This window comes from Lithobates pipiens, unplaced genomic scaffold, assembly GCF_037356315.1.
Source record: "Lithobates pipiens isolate NorthernLeopardFrog02 unplaced genomic scaffold, aLitPip1_a1.2 Scaffold_18, whole genome shotgun sequence".
NCBI lineage: Eukaryota > Metazoa > Chordata > Amphibia > Anura > Ranidae > Lithobates > Lithobates pipiens.
In genome coordinates, this window is record NW_027507758.1 from 156,416,395 (window position 1) to 156,431,065 (window position 14,671).

General features: G+C 41.9%; 1 protein-coding gene across 1 annotated transcript in view; it reads left to right on the plus strand.

Moving 5' to 3' along the window:
- The first annotated feature begins 211 nt into the window (after positions 1-211).
- OPRM1 (opioid receptor mu 1) overlaps positions 212-14,671 on the plus strand; it is a 186,372-nt gene continuing 171,912 nt past the window's right edge. The window contains exon 1 of the mRNA XM_077486290.1: positions 212-609. Coding sequence (XP_077342416.1) covers positions 323-609 — 287 coding nt within the window. The 5' untranslated portion in view covers positions 212-322. The remainder of the gene's footprint in view (positions 610-14,671) is intronic.

Here is a 14,671-nt window from a genome sequence, read left to right on the forward strand (position 1 = left end):
AGAGGATGCAATGTGGATGCAGCAAGTAGCAGCTTAGTGCACAAGTCTACCCTTGGACACTGAACGCAGCTATAGAGAGCATACTATTCAGCTTTAAAGCTGCAGCCAGAGCATAGGCTTGTTTCCTCTTCTCTGTCATTGCCTAGTTACTTGCAGGCTGAAAGGTTTCTCTCTGTGACTGTAAAGAGGAGGGGGAGAGGAGAAGGGGGAAGTAGCAAAAGAGGAGGAGGAAGATGTGAGAGAGACTGAAGGGATTGTGGATACATACAGCAGTCACATCCTAGCCTGTCTTACCTCTGAAGTATCGCTTGCTACTGTCAAAATGGACATTACCTTGAACAGCTCCTTGCCACCTGCTGACAGTCAGCTCAACACTACCGCAGGCGCTCTAGGTGTTAATGCCACCCTGTCTGCCATGCGATGTCCGTTTGGTGTCCTGGGGAACATGACCAGACTGGATGGGAACCAGTCCTTTCTATGTAATGGACGAGACATCCCCCCTGAGGACACCAACTCCATCATCATAGCAATCATCATCACTGCTCTCTACTCCATGATTTGTGTGGTTGGGCTCTTTGGAAACGTTCTGGTCATGTATGTCATTGTCAGGTAAGCAGATTGATGCCCTCATCCCTTGGCCATCAGCATGCCTGCCTTCCTTTATCCCTTCAAAACATTTCAGCTGGTACCTTGCACTCTGGGGAACTTTAGAACCTCAGACTTATCTCTGTTTTCTTCCCATACTCCAAGTAATTAGCAGTTGTTAGTAATATTTGGCATGTGGAGAGTTGAAGAATGAGAAGCCACAAGTCAATAAAGTAGATAAGAACACCATGTGGGCAAGAACCCAATGTGGGCATGGTGGGGTTGTTGCGATCTAAAGAAGAGTTGAGAGAGCTGGTAAGCTAGGGGGATGGCGGTGAAAGAGTTAAGTGCTGGGAGGAGAATTATTATGAGGCAGCGAGGTGTAGAGGAGTGATATTTGAAAGGAGAAATGAAGCGTTCCATAGAAAGAAGTGTTAGTGAAGGGTTCACTGAAAGAAATGATAGAAGTGAGAAATTCAGGTTAAGTGACTTATAATTAGGAATGGGTAAAGCTAGAGAAGGAACTGGCTCTGTCAGCTTGATCTAATTACCTATTGCCATAGAGTATAAGCTTATTAACTTGTGTAAAAGGAAGGGAATACATTATTTTTTATTGATTGTGTGAAAAAAAAAAAACAGGCGCAATCGTTATTCACATTATTTGCCCCATACGTTTCCTTCCTTCACTTAGGGCATTGTGATTTGACCTAGCCATGCCAGGTTGCAGCTTGGCGGACATGGGTTGAGATACTCATACAGAAGACTCCTGTCTCCTCTCTTCACCTCTCTCCATGTAAACTCAGAAATTACTATGTGTTTCTTCTTTGATATTGCTTGCGTGAGATTGGTCAATAAGCACTGTGCTGCTTGAGGAAAAGGAAATGTACAGAGAGACTAAATTAACCTCCTGCTGATCACACAACCAACACAAGACAGTGACTTATGGGGACATGACAAGGAGCCTGGAATTGTCTGAGGCTACATTGTTTTTTTGTTTTTGTTTTTTTCATGTCATATAATGGTAGTAAAGACAAGGACGTAATACACAGCAGACCCCCCCCCAGAAGGAGAACAGGAGGACTAGCTCATGACTGATAACCTGCATTACACACTCTCTTCCTCAACCATGTCAGGCTTTCTAAGCAAGCAATAGTCGCTTTTTGCAACCCTTAATTTGACTAACTGGTCTGGCGTAATTATGTTTAGAGGGCTGGAAAATGACTTCTTATCTAATGAAGAAACATTGCCCATACGCTGTTAATGTATATCATTTCAAGTATTAACAAAATGAAATGCGTACGCAAACCTGGTAGCGGTTATTTTGTTTAATTTTAATTAATATTGAATCTTTGAGAGAAATATTGATGTGCAAAATGCAGTAGATCAATTCTGATTGTTCTCTTTGGGGTACTGTATTTTTGTATTTCATTTTGCCCTTCTAGTAAGCCTGTTTTTTTGTTTTTTTTCACTGCTCTATATGTCGGGCTCATTATTTTTATTTTACTTTAAGTGGGTTTGATTGTAGAAAAACGTGAAGTTGGGTTTGGTATCCCAAAACTGTGTAAGGGGGGGCGATTCAGTTTTGCATAGATGCCAAAAAATAACCCTTCTGCATCTTATATCTCTTGGGGACTCCAGTGGCATGACAGCCCAACCAACTGCTATGGTCCAGCCAAAGGATGGTTCCTTCTCTGAAGGATTTTACTTACTGTTGAATATAGGGATGTTCTAGGAGTCCAGCTATAAGAGAGTGATACCTTTGCTATGGTAAGGCATGTATACAAATTACTATAGGTGAACCTCCAAGAGATGGAAGAATCTGGTTATTTAACACACCGGTATCCACCAAAAACTAAAATAACACTTTGGGTGGACATAGCCTTTAGAATTGTGAAGGTGGCGCTACCATTAATGAACCCAGTTTTTTTAATAAAAAAAAAAGTGGTACAAAAAGAATAATAATAGCAACAACAATCCACCAAACATTAGTATTTTTTTCTAACGACTCTACACTAATACTAGAAGTTATTACGTTAGGTCCTCACGTTATGAGTAATAGAACAGCTTCACTAGTAATTTATACATATTAGTAAATTGCTTGGTACTAATAAACTGATCTCCAAATGCATTGATAGGTCTGTCCATATTTAAAGAAGTATTAAACCCAAAACCAAAAATATAATATATTGCAGCTTACCAATCATTAGAAGTTGTGGCTGCATTAGTTTTCTTTTTAGGCTTTGTTTCCCTCTGTTTTCACCTGGTGATCTGACCAGTAACACACCTCCTGTATTAGAGTACCGCCCCACTCTGGAGGAAGTAGCACAGGGGGAACCTTTAGACAGCAGCATTGTCAGTCTGGGAGGAGGGGAGTGTTAGATGGACTAGTGAATTTAAATACACTAACAAATCAAAGCCAAACTCCAGCTCACACTTCGGTAAGTTACAATATAATAAATGTTTGCTTTTGGGTTTAATAAGCCTTTACTCTATTATTAATAGATACAAAACAATAATAAATGCTTTCTATTTACACATGGAAATGCACTAATACATTATTTATGTATAGAGACCTATTTGTAGAAAGGCTGCAATAAATATTGGAGGCTATTTACTAAAACTGGAGAGTGCAAAATCGGGTGCGGTTCTGTATAGAAACCAATCAGCTTTCAGTTTTTTTTTGCCAAAGCTTAGCTGAAAAAGCTGATTGACTACAATGCACAGCTGTGCCAAATTCTGAGTGCTCCAGTTTTAGTAAATTCCCCCAATTGTGTAATTTAGCGCATGGAAAATCTTGCATCTGATTTTGCTCAATTAAAATGGTGCTGTTGTTAGGGTTACCAACATTAAAGCAGAGCTCCACCCAAAAGTGGAACTTCTCCACTTTCTTGCACTCCCCTCCATTGCCACATTTGGCACTTTTTGGGAATGGGTACCTGGTTTTGACAGGCAGTCTGAGCCGGAAGTTCTGCCCCTCCTGCCCCCGCCTGTCTTCTGGGACCATTTACAAGCACTTTACTTCCTGTTTCCTTTACTTGCAATGCTGGCACCTGCATCCAACGCCGACTGAAGAATTGGCTCGGGTGAGGACATCACTGTATTCCTGGACAGGTAAGTGTCCCTATATTAAAAGTCAGCAGCTACAGTATTTGTAGCTGCTGACTGTTCATTTTTTTTTGGGGGGGGGGGGGAGCCTGGAGCTTCTCTTTAATTAAAGCAATCTAGTAAAAGAAGAGGACAACCCAAATAATTATCTTTCTGGCAGCCCATGTGTTATAAATCCTTGCTGATCCCTGGGTGCTGTGAGTATGCTACTTCCAGGTGTGTTGATTCCCTCACTGCACGCTTTTCCTCCCACTAGCTTGTGCATACTAAAGTGGTGTAGGAGCCGGCAGGAGGAATTCCAGTGTAGGTTGTCGGTCAGTGATGGTTGGTGCTCCATTTTTTGGGGGGGCTGGGACGACAAACAAAACAAAAGCCACCACCCCTGCTCGGTCAGTCGATCAGTCAAAACAGTCAAACCCCCATCCCCCGTTGCTCATTCGTCCACCCATCAGCCTCGCACTTACCCCATCTAGGTCGCGGGCAGCGTAGGCTCCCTCCAGTGTCTTCTCGTCCCTGGCAGCTTCACCCTGCACCTCCTCCTTGGCAGCTTCACGACGGCATCGCTTCCACCTCGGTGGCCAATATGATCGCTTATCCTCTCAGCCAATCGGGTCTTAGGATCCGCTTCCTAATTGGCCGGGAGGAGAATCCGGAAGAGAATAGCGAATATTAATTCACTATTGTCACACAACTGGGTGTGCTCAGGGCGCAGTGATCTGAGCCCCGAGCCCACCCTTTTTTTAAGCCAATTAGAGCCCCAGGCTCTAATCATGTGCATAAAAAAAAAAAAACATTGAAATCCATGCGTCCGGCACTCTGCATGTAGATTAGGGGCCAAGTGCAAGGGTTAGGGAAGCCCTTATGGACAGGCCGCCACTGGTGTCGGGAGCAATTGTTTTAACCCCTGAGTGTGCAGGATGCTTGCAGCAGCTGGGGATCAGCTTTATGGCAGAGTTTTAACACACACTTTCCAATAATTTAATTTCAGGCTTTACCCCTGGAAGGGTAAGTAAACAAGCTGTACTTTTGCTGACTTTAGATAAAGTTGGTTATTCTAATGACATTGTCACTTTAAAAATCTCTTTCAGGCAATCCATCTGCTTGTCTTCCCATATTTTTTCAAACAATTTAAATAATCCAGCAAAAACCATTTTGTTCATGTTGCCATCGTATACATATTTCCCTGGCTACTTGTTGTCTGAACTGTTACATCACCTGGTGGAGGGTAACTAAATCAAGAATTGAATGCATATTTTTTTCATTTTTGTTGTTGTTTACTTGTTTCATTTTTGTTGTTTATTTTTTATTAATTTTTTTTGTACACCAGTTCATTTTCACATTTTTCACATTTTATATAATAGATTTTTTTTTTTTAATTGGGCAACTTGAGCAAAATAAAAATCAGTTATTTCACTTCAGCAGACCCCTATATGATTAGGATAAAACCAAATTACAAAAAAAAAAAAAAAATAAAGAAAAGAAAGAAAACATATGTTTTGACTACAACAGAGCAGGAAAGCAAATCTCTAGAATTCCATTTAGCACAGTGGATGTGTAAAGGCTGCCATCTAAAGGACATTGGATTTCCAAATGTAATTGGCAGCAGAACAGAAAACAACAGAAGCAACAAATAACACACATTTGTGGTATGAAAAATGAGCAAACAACATACAGTAGCTGATTTCTGTACTTGGAACAATATTCTTCAAAACAGAACGCTGTAAGCGAAACAGAGGATTTTTTTATTCCAAAATAACATCCAGATCAGGAGGAAGTATTCCCACATGGTTCTTCTCCTTATGATTCAATTTTGTGGAACATTCTATTATAAAATAGCAATGCTGGCATTGTTAGATTACATAGCACACTCTGCTTACTTGTAATGCGTGCATTATCAGCTTTTAACCTGTCCATTGAACCTTTGCTATAGAATGATTTCAAGATCGCTGCTAAATGATGAACTATACGCATGAATGAAACTGAATTTTTTTTTCTACCTATTTATCAAGATGATTTCTGTTTTTCTACAAACTTTACTGTCTGTCAGTAGCCCAACATTGCTGGCTGCTCTGTTGTTGTCTGTATGGATTATCATTCAACGTAGATCAGTATGCATGGTGTCCGAAACACTATCAATGCCGTTCCTTTGAAGGGATTGTCTCTCTTCAGAACCTAATCCTTCTGTCACTCTTATGTTTTCAATTTTCCCCCTTTTGTCTGATATATAGACCTCTATAATGTGCACAGTTTATCTACCCAAAGCGTTATATTACAGCAAACCCTGTACAATGTGTACATTATTGCCCTTTGTTACTTTGAAAAAAATAGTATAAATCAAATATAGTGAAAACAAATCACTTTGTGGGTTTAACCAATCCTATTTTGTAGTAAAGCTTAAAGGGGTTGTAAAGGTAAATGTTTTTTCACCTTAATGCATTCTATGCATTAAGGTGAAAAAAACATCTGACAGTGCCTGCGCCCCCAGCCCCCCCCGTTTTACTTACCTCACCAACCGAAAGTCCCGCGCTCCCCCCCACCGCCCTCTTCGCCGCTCAGCCTGGCCGCTGATTGGCTGGAGTGGATGGATTGAAGGCAGCGCAGCCATTGGCTCGCACTGCTGTCAATCACATCCAATGACACGGCGAGCCGGGGGGGCAGGGCCGTGTGATACAGCAAGCGGCTACAGCCGCCGGCTGTATTACGGGAACACGCCCGCAGGTGCTTCTCACCATGCGAGGGAGCTCTCATGAACGTGAGAAGTACCTGCGGGAAGAAGCAGAGACAGCCGCCGAGGGACCCTAGAAGAGCAGGTTCGGGGCCACTCTGTGCAAAACGAGCTGCACAGTGGCGGTAAGTATAACATGTTTGTTATTTAAAAAAAATAAAAAAAATTACTTTACAATCCCTTTAAAGTGTTACTAAACCTACAACAGTAAAAAGCAGTCTGTATATGCAGTACAGCGTGCTTGTTATAGTCACTGTGGAACCTAAGAGGTTAATTCTCTGCATTGTGTAAAAAAGGCTGTTTGATCCTGTCTTCTCTGATCCTCTCCTTCTTTTACAGTCCCTAATCGATCTCCTGATAGTATGGAGCCTTCGAGGCACTCTGCACATGTTCAGTTTGGTCTGTATTGCTAGAGAGTTTTTTTTTTTTTTTTTGGGAGGGTGCTTGTGATCAGCACAGGGCCAATCAGTGCTGTCCAGACAGAGTGTCAGGGGTCATGCAGCCTCATAGGATAGTCAGAGGAAAATGAAAACCGGACACTGATAGAAGTCACAAAACTACTGATAAGTTCAGGACAAACTGGGCTCAGAACTGGGCTTCATCTGGTGATGGAAAAAAGTACCGCAGGGGAGAGCTCCCGATTGAAAGTGAATATTGCAACACAAAAAGTTTATTTTTTTATTTTTTAATGGGCTATTATTTTTTATCTTGTAATTTTTGGCTGGAGTTCTGTTTGATTCCCTCATGGTTTGGATAGCTAGGGGAATCCAGGACTGTGTCCTTTGTCTACATACTTGGTGCTAAATGGTGTCCCTCTTTCTCATCTCAGCATAGTGAATGTGTACATTATATGGATTCTCTGTGTTGCTGGGTTCCTCATGTTAATTATTCTTGCTGTGATTGCAATTAAGCAATCGACTTCTATAAGGAACAGTATTGCATGTATTTATCTATTTCAACAAAGTGAAATGGGATTATCTGTTTTTAACAGAAGAATTAATTTGTGTAAGTACAAGAGAATGCACACATTTAGTAGTTAAGATGTGTTCATTTTGAACACTCAGTCACATGCATGGCAAATAAAGTAGCAAACAGATATTTGCCTTGTCCATGAATGGATTACTGGTTTGAAATTTGGCCATTCAACAGGGATGATAGTGTAAGGTAACTATGTTTTTTTTTTTATTTTTTTTTTACAGCTGCAATTTTCAGCTATTTGTATGCTGTGATAAAATCATTTTACTGCAAGGTCTGCTTTAATGAACCTCATTATATAGAAGAAGGAAATGTAAATGAGCAGGGAGAAATCTCTATGAATATGATTGCCATGCTTCTCGTGTAGGTTCACATGAGACTATTGAACATCGTGCACCCAACAAAATTATCATTATATTTACGTATGCCAAACTTTTCTATCATACTCCGTGCATATGTTACAGTTAGAAATACTGTCCATGTTAAAGTGGCTGCCCATATTAATGACCATGTCATTTTCAAATGAATTATAAAGTTATCTGTAGACTAATAAAAATAAATTGGATGGAAAATATTGTTTACCATCATGATAGGTTGGTATTGTGGCCAGGATAATTGTTTTGCCATTTAATTTTATGGGTTTCCATAATTTCCAGTATAGAAGCATGAATCTCCAGGCATATGCACCATAGTGCTGTGCTCTGAAAGCAAATAATAAAGCCTATAGGGTTGATTTACTAAAACTTGAGAGTGCAAAATATGATGCAGCTGGGTATGGTAGCCAATCAGCATCTAACTTCAGCTTGTTCAATTAGGCTCCATGCACACTGGAGCTCATAAACTGCAGTTTAGTGGAGTTTGGGCGTTTTTTTTAAAAGCCCATAAACTCCACTCTATGTTAGCCTATGTGTCCATGCACACATGGACGTTTTTTAGCTTTAATGAGCAGTGGAGTTTATGGTCTGTTTTCTGAACGCCAGAAATTTGCTTTCAAAATGCAGTTTTTCACCTCCAAAAAAGGACAAACGCCGATAAATGCTCATAAACGCTTATAAACGCTCATAAACACGCGTTAATTAGTCATTCTATTTTTTCAATGCATTGTGGGAGTTTGGAATGTACTGTGGGATTTTTGGAGTGTCCTCTGTGTATTTTTATTGAAAACGCCCATAAACGTTAACGCTAATAAACGCTCATAAACGCTAGTACAAAACACTGTTAATAGCACGTTTTTCAACCAGCGTTTTCTTCCAGCAATCTGGCATCCAGAAAAAGATTTTTTGAGCTTCCGTGTGCATGGAGTCTTAAGTTTTGACAAAATACCTGGAAGCTGTTTCTGCACTAGATTTTGCACTCTTAAGTTTTAGTAAAACAACCTTTAGACAGGGAAGGCCATGATGTTTTTACTTTCACCCCCTAAGGAAGAATTGCCTAGAAATACACAAAGCCACGTTAAGGCAGCACTCTCAATTATTCTCTCTCAATTTCTCTCTTTGTGACTCTCTGGCCAAGAACCTTCACTTCAGCCCATTAACCACTTGCTGACCAGACCATAGCCAAAAGACGGCTGCAGGGCGGTTGGCTTATTCTGGGAGAGCATCCATGGACTTCCTCCCAGAATCTTGCTCTCGCGCACCCCCTGGGGCATGCTCCTGGAAATATCCGTGACCGCCGGGTCCGGAAGACCCAGCGCATCACGGATCATGGTAAATGGCCACTGGTAGCGACCATTTACCACACGATTGCTCTGTCAAATGACGGAGCAATCACTTGTAAACAAACCAGTTCCTCCCTCCCCTCTCTGCACCAATCTGTTCAGTGCGAGGGGAGAGGGGGTGAGGGGAGAGATCATTTGCAGCAACGCTGTGGGCTGGATCTGTAGTGCCCACAGCGCTGCTCAGTGCCCATACTCTGCAATACTCTGCAGTACTCTGCCAATACTCTGCCAATACTCTGCAATACTCTGCCAATACTCTGCAATACTCTCCAATCCTCTGCCATACTCTGTAATACTCTGTAATACTCTGCAATATTATGCCAACACTTGCCATTACTCTGTCAATACTCGCCAATACTCTGCCAATACTCACCAATACTCACCAATACTCTGCAATAAATTTTAACAGAAACTATTTTTTTTTTTTTTTTTTACCGGATTTTCAGTCTTTTTTGATTTATAGTACAAAAAATTAAAAACCCAGCGGTGATTAAATACCACCAAAAGAAAGCTCTATTTGCATAAAAAAAGGACAAAAAATTCATTTGGGGACAGGTGTTGCATGACTGAGTAATTGTCATTCAAAGTGTGAGAGCACCGAAAGCTGAAAATTGGTCTGCTTAGGAAGGGGGTTTAAGTGCCCAGTTGTCAAGTGGTTAATAAACTGTGTAGCATTTCTGACTCGGCAACATAAGGCATGTATTAAGCCCCGTACACACGAGAGGACTTATGTCCGACAGACTTCCGAAGGAGTTCCGTCGGAGTTCTGCTGGAATTCCGACGGAGTTCTGACAGACTTTTCGGCTGAGCGGACTTGGCCACACACGATCACACTAAACTCCGACGGATTCGAACGTGATGACGTACGACTGGATTCGAATAAGGAAGTTCATAGCCAGTAGCCAATAGCTGCACTAGCGTCGGTTTTAGTCTGTCGGAGTAGCATACACACGAGCGAATTTTTCGAAGGGACCGGGTCCGGCGGAGTTCCTTCGGAAAAATTTGAAGCATGTTCCATATTCTAAAGTCCTTCGGACTTTGGCGAGTCAAAAGTCCGTTGCAGCCCACACACGATCGAATAGTCTGACGGACTCAGTCCGTCGGACTTTGGATGTTGAAAAGTCCGCTCGTGTGTACGCGGCATTAGACTTCACCGGCCTAAATTCCATCAATCTCTTCAGTGGCCCAGTTAACATTCACTTGCTGCATACTCCATGACATTTTCCTCAGGCTCATGGGAATCTTACACTGTGCATCTCCCTCTTAAGGTCTTACTCCCATTATATTCAGGCCAGATTCCTAGGATACCCCATACCACAGCCGGACCTAAGTTGGGGAACCAACTAGACATGGGCACCGTCAATAAATTTGTTTCATTCCCTTATAATTAATATTAGAATTAATTCGAACTTCGTATTTCGTGTCTGAAAATCTATTTCAATTGGTATGAAATATGAATTGTTGTTAGGTTCGTTAACTTGTACAAACGTTCTTTACGATGAATTTAAAGGCAAAAATATACCACAATATGACAGTCGATGCTGATGGAAGTTTGGTTTTTATCTGAAATACGAAACTCCGTTGAAGAATTTCCTATCCGAAATACGAATTTTCATTAGATGAGGGGCTCCCATCATCCTTGTGCTGTGCTGACTTCCTCCTGGGGCTGTACCCCTGCTGTGCTCAGTATGTCAGCACAGCACAGGAATTTGGGTACAGCCCCAGGAGAATGTCAGCATAGCACAGGGATGGTGGGAGCCCCTCATAATAAGCATAATGAGTCGTCGACGCAGCGACGACTGATCCGAAAATTCGTAAACAAAAGTTTGTATTTCATACAAAATTCGGACGCATGGCAATTTATATTTCAGATCCTCCCGAACGTACAAATTTAGGGAAATTCGTACAAATTTGAGATTCGTACGAATCTAATCGCACATGTCTAGTACCAACCACTAGGTAAGGAATCCAAGCACATGGATCTCTTCACTACTGGGGACATCTGTGATTCCCTCCAAGACATCCACTCTCCAGCCAACTGGCTGCTATCCATTCAACACTTGTCTCTTTGTGTACCATTGGCGGCAACATCACCCGCAAGTGTTAACTCAGCCACACATTTGGGTACTTGTTTTTAATGTAGTCAACTACTTAGGCAAATATTCTTAATCAATGGGAATCTTTATTGCAGAACATCTTCTCACACTACAGAATATTAAATCTCCATATTTAACACAAGCTGGTGGTGCTGTACCTGATGCCCCTGGTATTCTGCCCCATTATCTGGTCCATACCATGGTTGCTAAAGTCCAATGATATAACACAGGTCCATTTTCTGGAACCCCAACTGAGTTCCAAGGGGTGGCGAAAGAGCAAAGTCCTTTCATGTGCTGACAGAGGTGCTCTTTTCACTTTCCACAGATGGACTGATCTCTCTCTCTCTCTGGGCAGACTTCCCTTGGTATTTATAAGCCATAATAAGGTGATTGCATTATGAACACCAGGGAGTCTGCAACCACAAGCACTTAAACCCCTCCTAACTAGAGTGCAGCACTCATTAAAGACAGTTACAAGGCAATCACAATACACAATATCATAAAGACAAAACATAAAGAATAAGGCACAGAAAGGTAGCAGCTCTTTAGAAAGCACCCTTCTACATGTACAGGTATTTTTGCTACATGCATTCAGAAGTAGCAGGATATGAAATCATGTGTTTTTCACTGACACAGTTAAGACTTCTGTGCATGCGCATTGTTGTACCTACAAAGTATGTACTATTGCTTTTTTTTACTGTCAGTGATTTTACATGGTCATCATATTGTTTTTAGTGTGCACTTCATGCTGTATCATTCCCATATGAAACCCAAATGCAAAATAGCTAAGAGATACAGTATAAGAAACTCTAAAATAGTTGAGAAAATCCTGCTTGTAATATAGGTACACCATACCGCTCAACTTTCTGCAATAGGAATGAAGAATAATGTATGTAGATAAAGAACACATTTCTGGCAAGCTGCCAGTTGGACTGGATTAACACCTATGCAGTTTTAGTGCTTTTTGCAATTTGCAGATTTGTACTACAGTCCATGTACCATGGTTTCCTATGGAACACGTTCTGTAGTACAAATCTGCAAAATGCAAAAAGCTCCAAAAATGCATAGGTGTGAATGCAGCCTAAGATAGAGCAAGGAGAATTGAAGTGGGACTCTAGACATTTAAATGGGGGGACTGAGGAGGAAAGAGGGCAGCTGGATTTGGTTCCAAGAGGGAGATTCCAAATAAGGACAAGTGGGAAGCTACATACTTAGCTGGAGTATGCTTGGTCAGTGGAGTGTGCACTACATAGCAAATCATTTGTTAATAAATTAGCTACATGTTATGCTGCCACTATTATGCTCATCCCACATGCATGGTGTGTGCAGAATAAATTCTTAAGTTTATTTAAAAAAATCAGACTACATATATGTGCTCTCAGTTTCATTTCTCTCTGATTTGGTGAAGGCCTTATGAGTTCTTTTTATGTCAAGTTCTAACCACTTCAGCCCCAGAAGAATTTATCCCTTTCCTGACCAGAGCATTTTTTGCGATTCGGCACTGCGATGCTTTAGCTGACAAATTGCCTGGTCATGCGACATTGTACCCAAACAAAATTGATGTCCTTTTTTTTCCCACAAGAGCTTTCTTGACATTTATACAGCGATCAGAGCTACAAATAGCCACTGATAACTGTATAAATGACACTGTCAGGGAAGGGGTTAAACACTAGGGGCCCATCAAGGGGTTAAGTGTGTTCCCTGGATGTGTTCTAACTGTAGGGGGGATGGGCTCACTACAACATGACAGAGATCACTGCTCCCGATGACAGAGATCACTGCTCCCGATGACAGAGATCACTGCTCCCGATGACAGGGAGCAGTAGATCCCTGTCATGTTGCTAGGCAGAACAGGGAAATGCCTTGTTTACATCTCCCCGTTCTGCCTCTCCTCACCACAATTGCGGGCCGCCGGTGAACATCAAGCTCGTGGGACCCGTGAGCAAGCTCCTGCAGCACGTGCCCCTACTAGGCGGCAAACTCACAGGTATGCCATTTTGCCTGCCCGTGACATTCTGCCGAAATAAATCAACGTGCGTCGGTTGGCAAGTGGTTAAATAGGCAAACGTTACTATTTACTTTTTTGTTTTGTTTTTTAAAGTTGCATCTCTGCATATTCCGGTTGAATTGCAAAAATACGAGTACATTTTTACTTAAGCCAACCATACATGGGTCAAAATTTGTCTGGTTCAACAGGGACTGGCTAAATTTCGTCGATCTATGAATTGACTTGTGTATAACCAGCCCATCAGGTTTTTCTTGAACGATTAGTGACATTGGGGAATCAAGCAATTTTCTTTCCTTCTGCTCATAATGGAAGGAAAGAAAATGTTATGCTTCAACTATCTTATTGTGTGCAAAGAAAATATGTAAATTCTGTTTTACACCAGTCTTCAACATTTCTAAACAAAGGGTCAGTTTATTGCCCTTCAGACTTTAGGGAGCTGGACTAGGACCAGTAGGAGTAGAAAATGTCCACGCATCCAGTGGGAGTAACCAATTCCATATGTCAGTGGAGGAATAGTGCCTCATCATTGGTGTCAGTGGAAGAAATAGTGTCCGATCATTGGTGTCAGTTGGAGGCATTGTGCCTTTTGTTGGTGTCAGTGGAAGAAATAATGCCCCACTGTTGGAGTCAGTGAGAGGAATAGTGGCCATTCGTTGGTTTGGAAGGAGTTGTGCCCCATCCTTGATGTCAATGGAAGGAATTGTGCCACATCATTGGTATCAGTGGGAGGATTTGTGCCCATTTGATGGTGTTAGTGAGTGGAATAATGCCCCATTGTTGGTGTTAGTGGATGGACTAGTACCCCATGGGCAAGATAAAGGCAAGCAAAGGGCCACATCCGGCCCCTAGGCCACAATTTGAGGACCACAGTTCTATACTGTCCAGTTCTCTTTGACTTCTGTCTTTTATATTTAAGATACTGCTATGCTAGAGAGATCACGTTAGAGAGAATTGTTAAAAGTATCAAATTAGAAACTTTTATATAGAAAAATGAAACACTGGGACCAGTGGTGGCCGGTACTCCTTTTTTTTTGGGGGGGGGGGGTGGCAAATAAACAAACCAACCTCCCCTTCGGTGGGTCAGTTAATCGATCAACCCCCCACCCTCTGTTGCTTGGCCGATCTGTGGACAAACCCCCGTCCACCCACCAGCCCCACACTTACACCATCCAGGTGGCAGACAGCTTCGGTGGCTTCCCTCTGCTTCTGCTTCCCGTAGCCAATACGTTTGCTTCTCCTTTCGCCTGCTTAAGACCCACTTCCTGATTGCCTGATAGCAGAAGCAGGAACACAATAGCGAATATTCATTTGCTATTGTTACACAAGTGGGTGGGCTCAGGGCTCAGAGCTCTGTGCCCTGAGCCCACCCTATTTGAAGCCAACTAGAGCTCCAGGCTCTAATCGTGTGCTAAAAAAAAAAAAAAAAAAAATGATATCCATGCGTCTGGTGCGCTGCATGT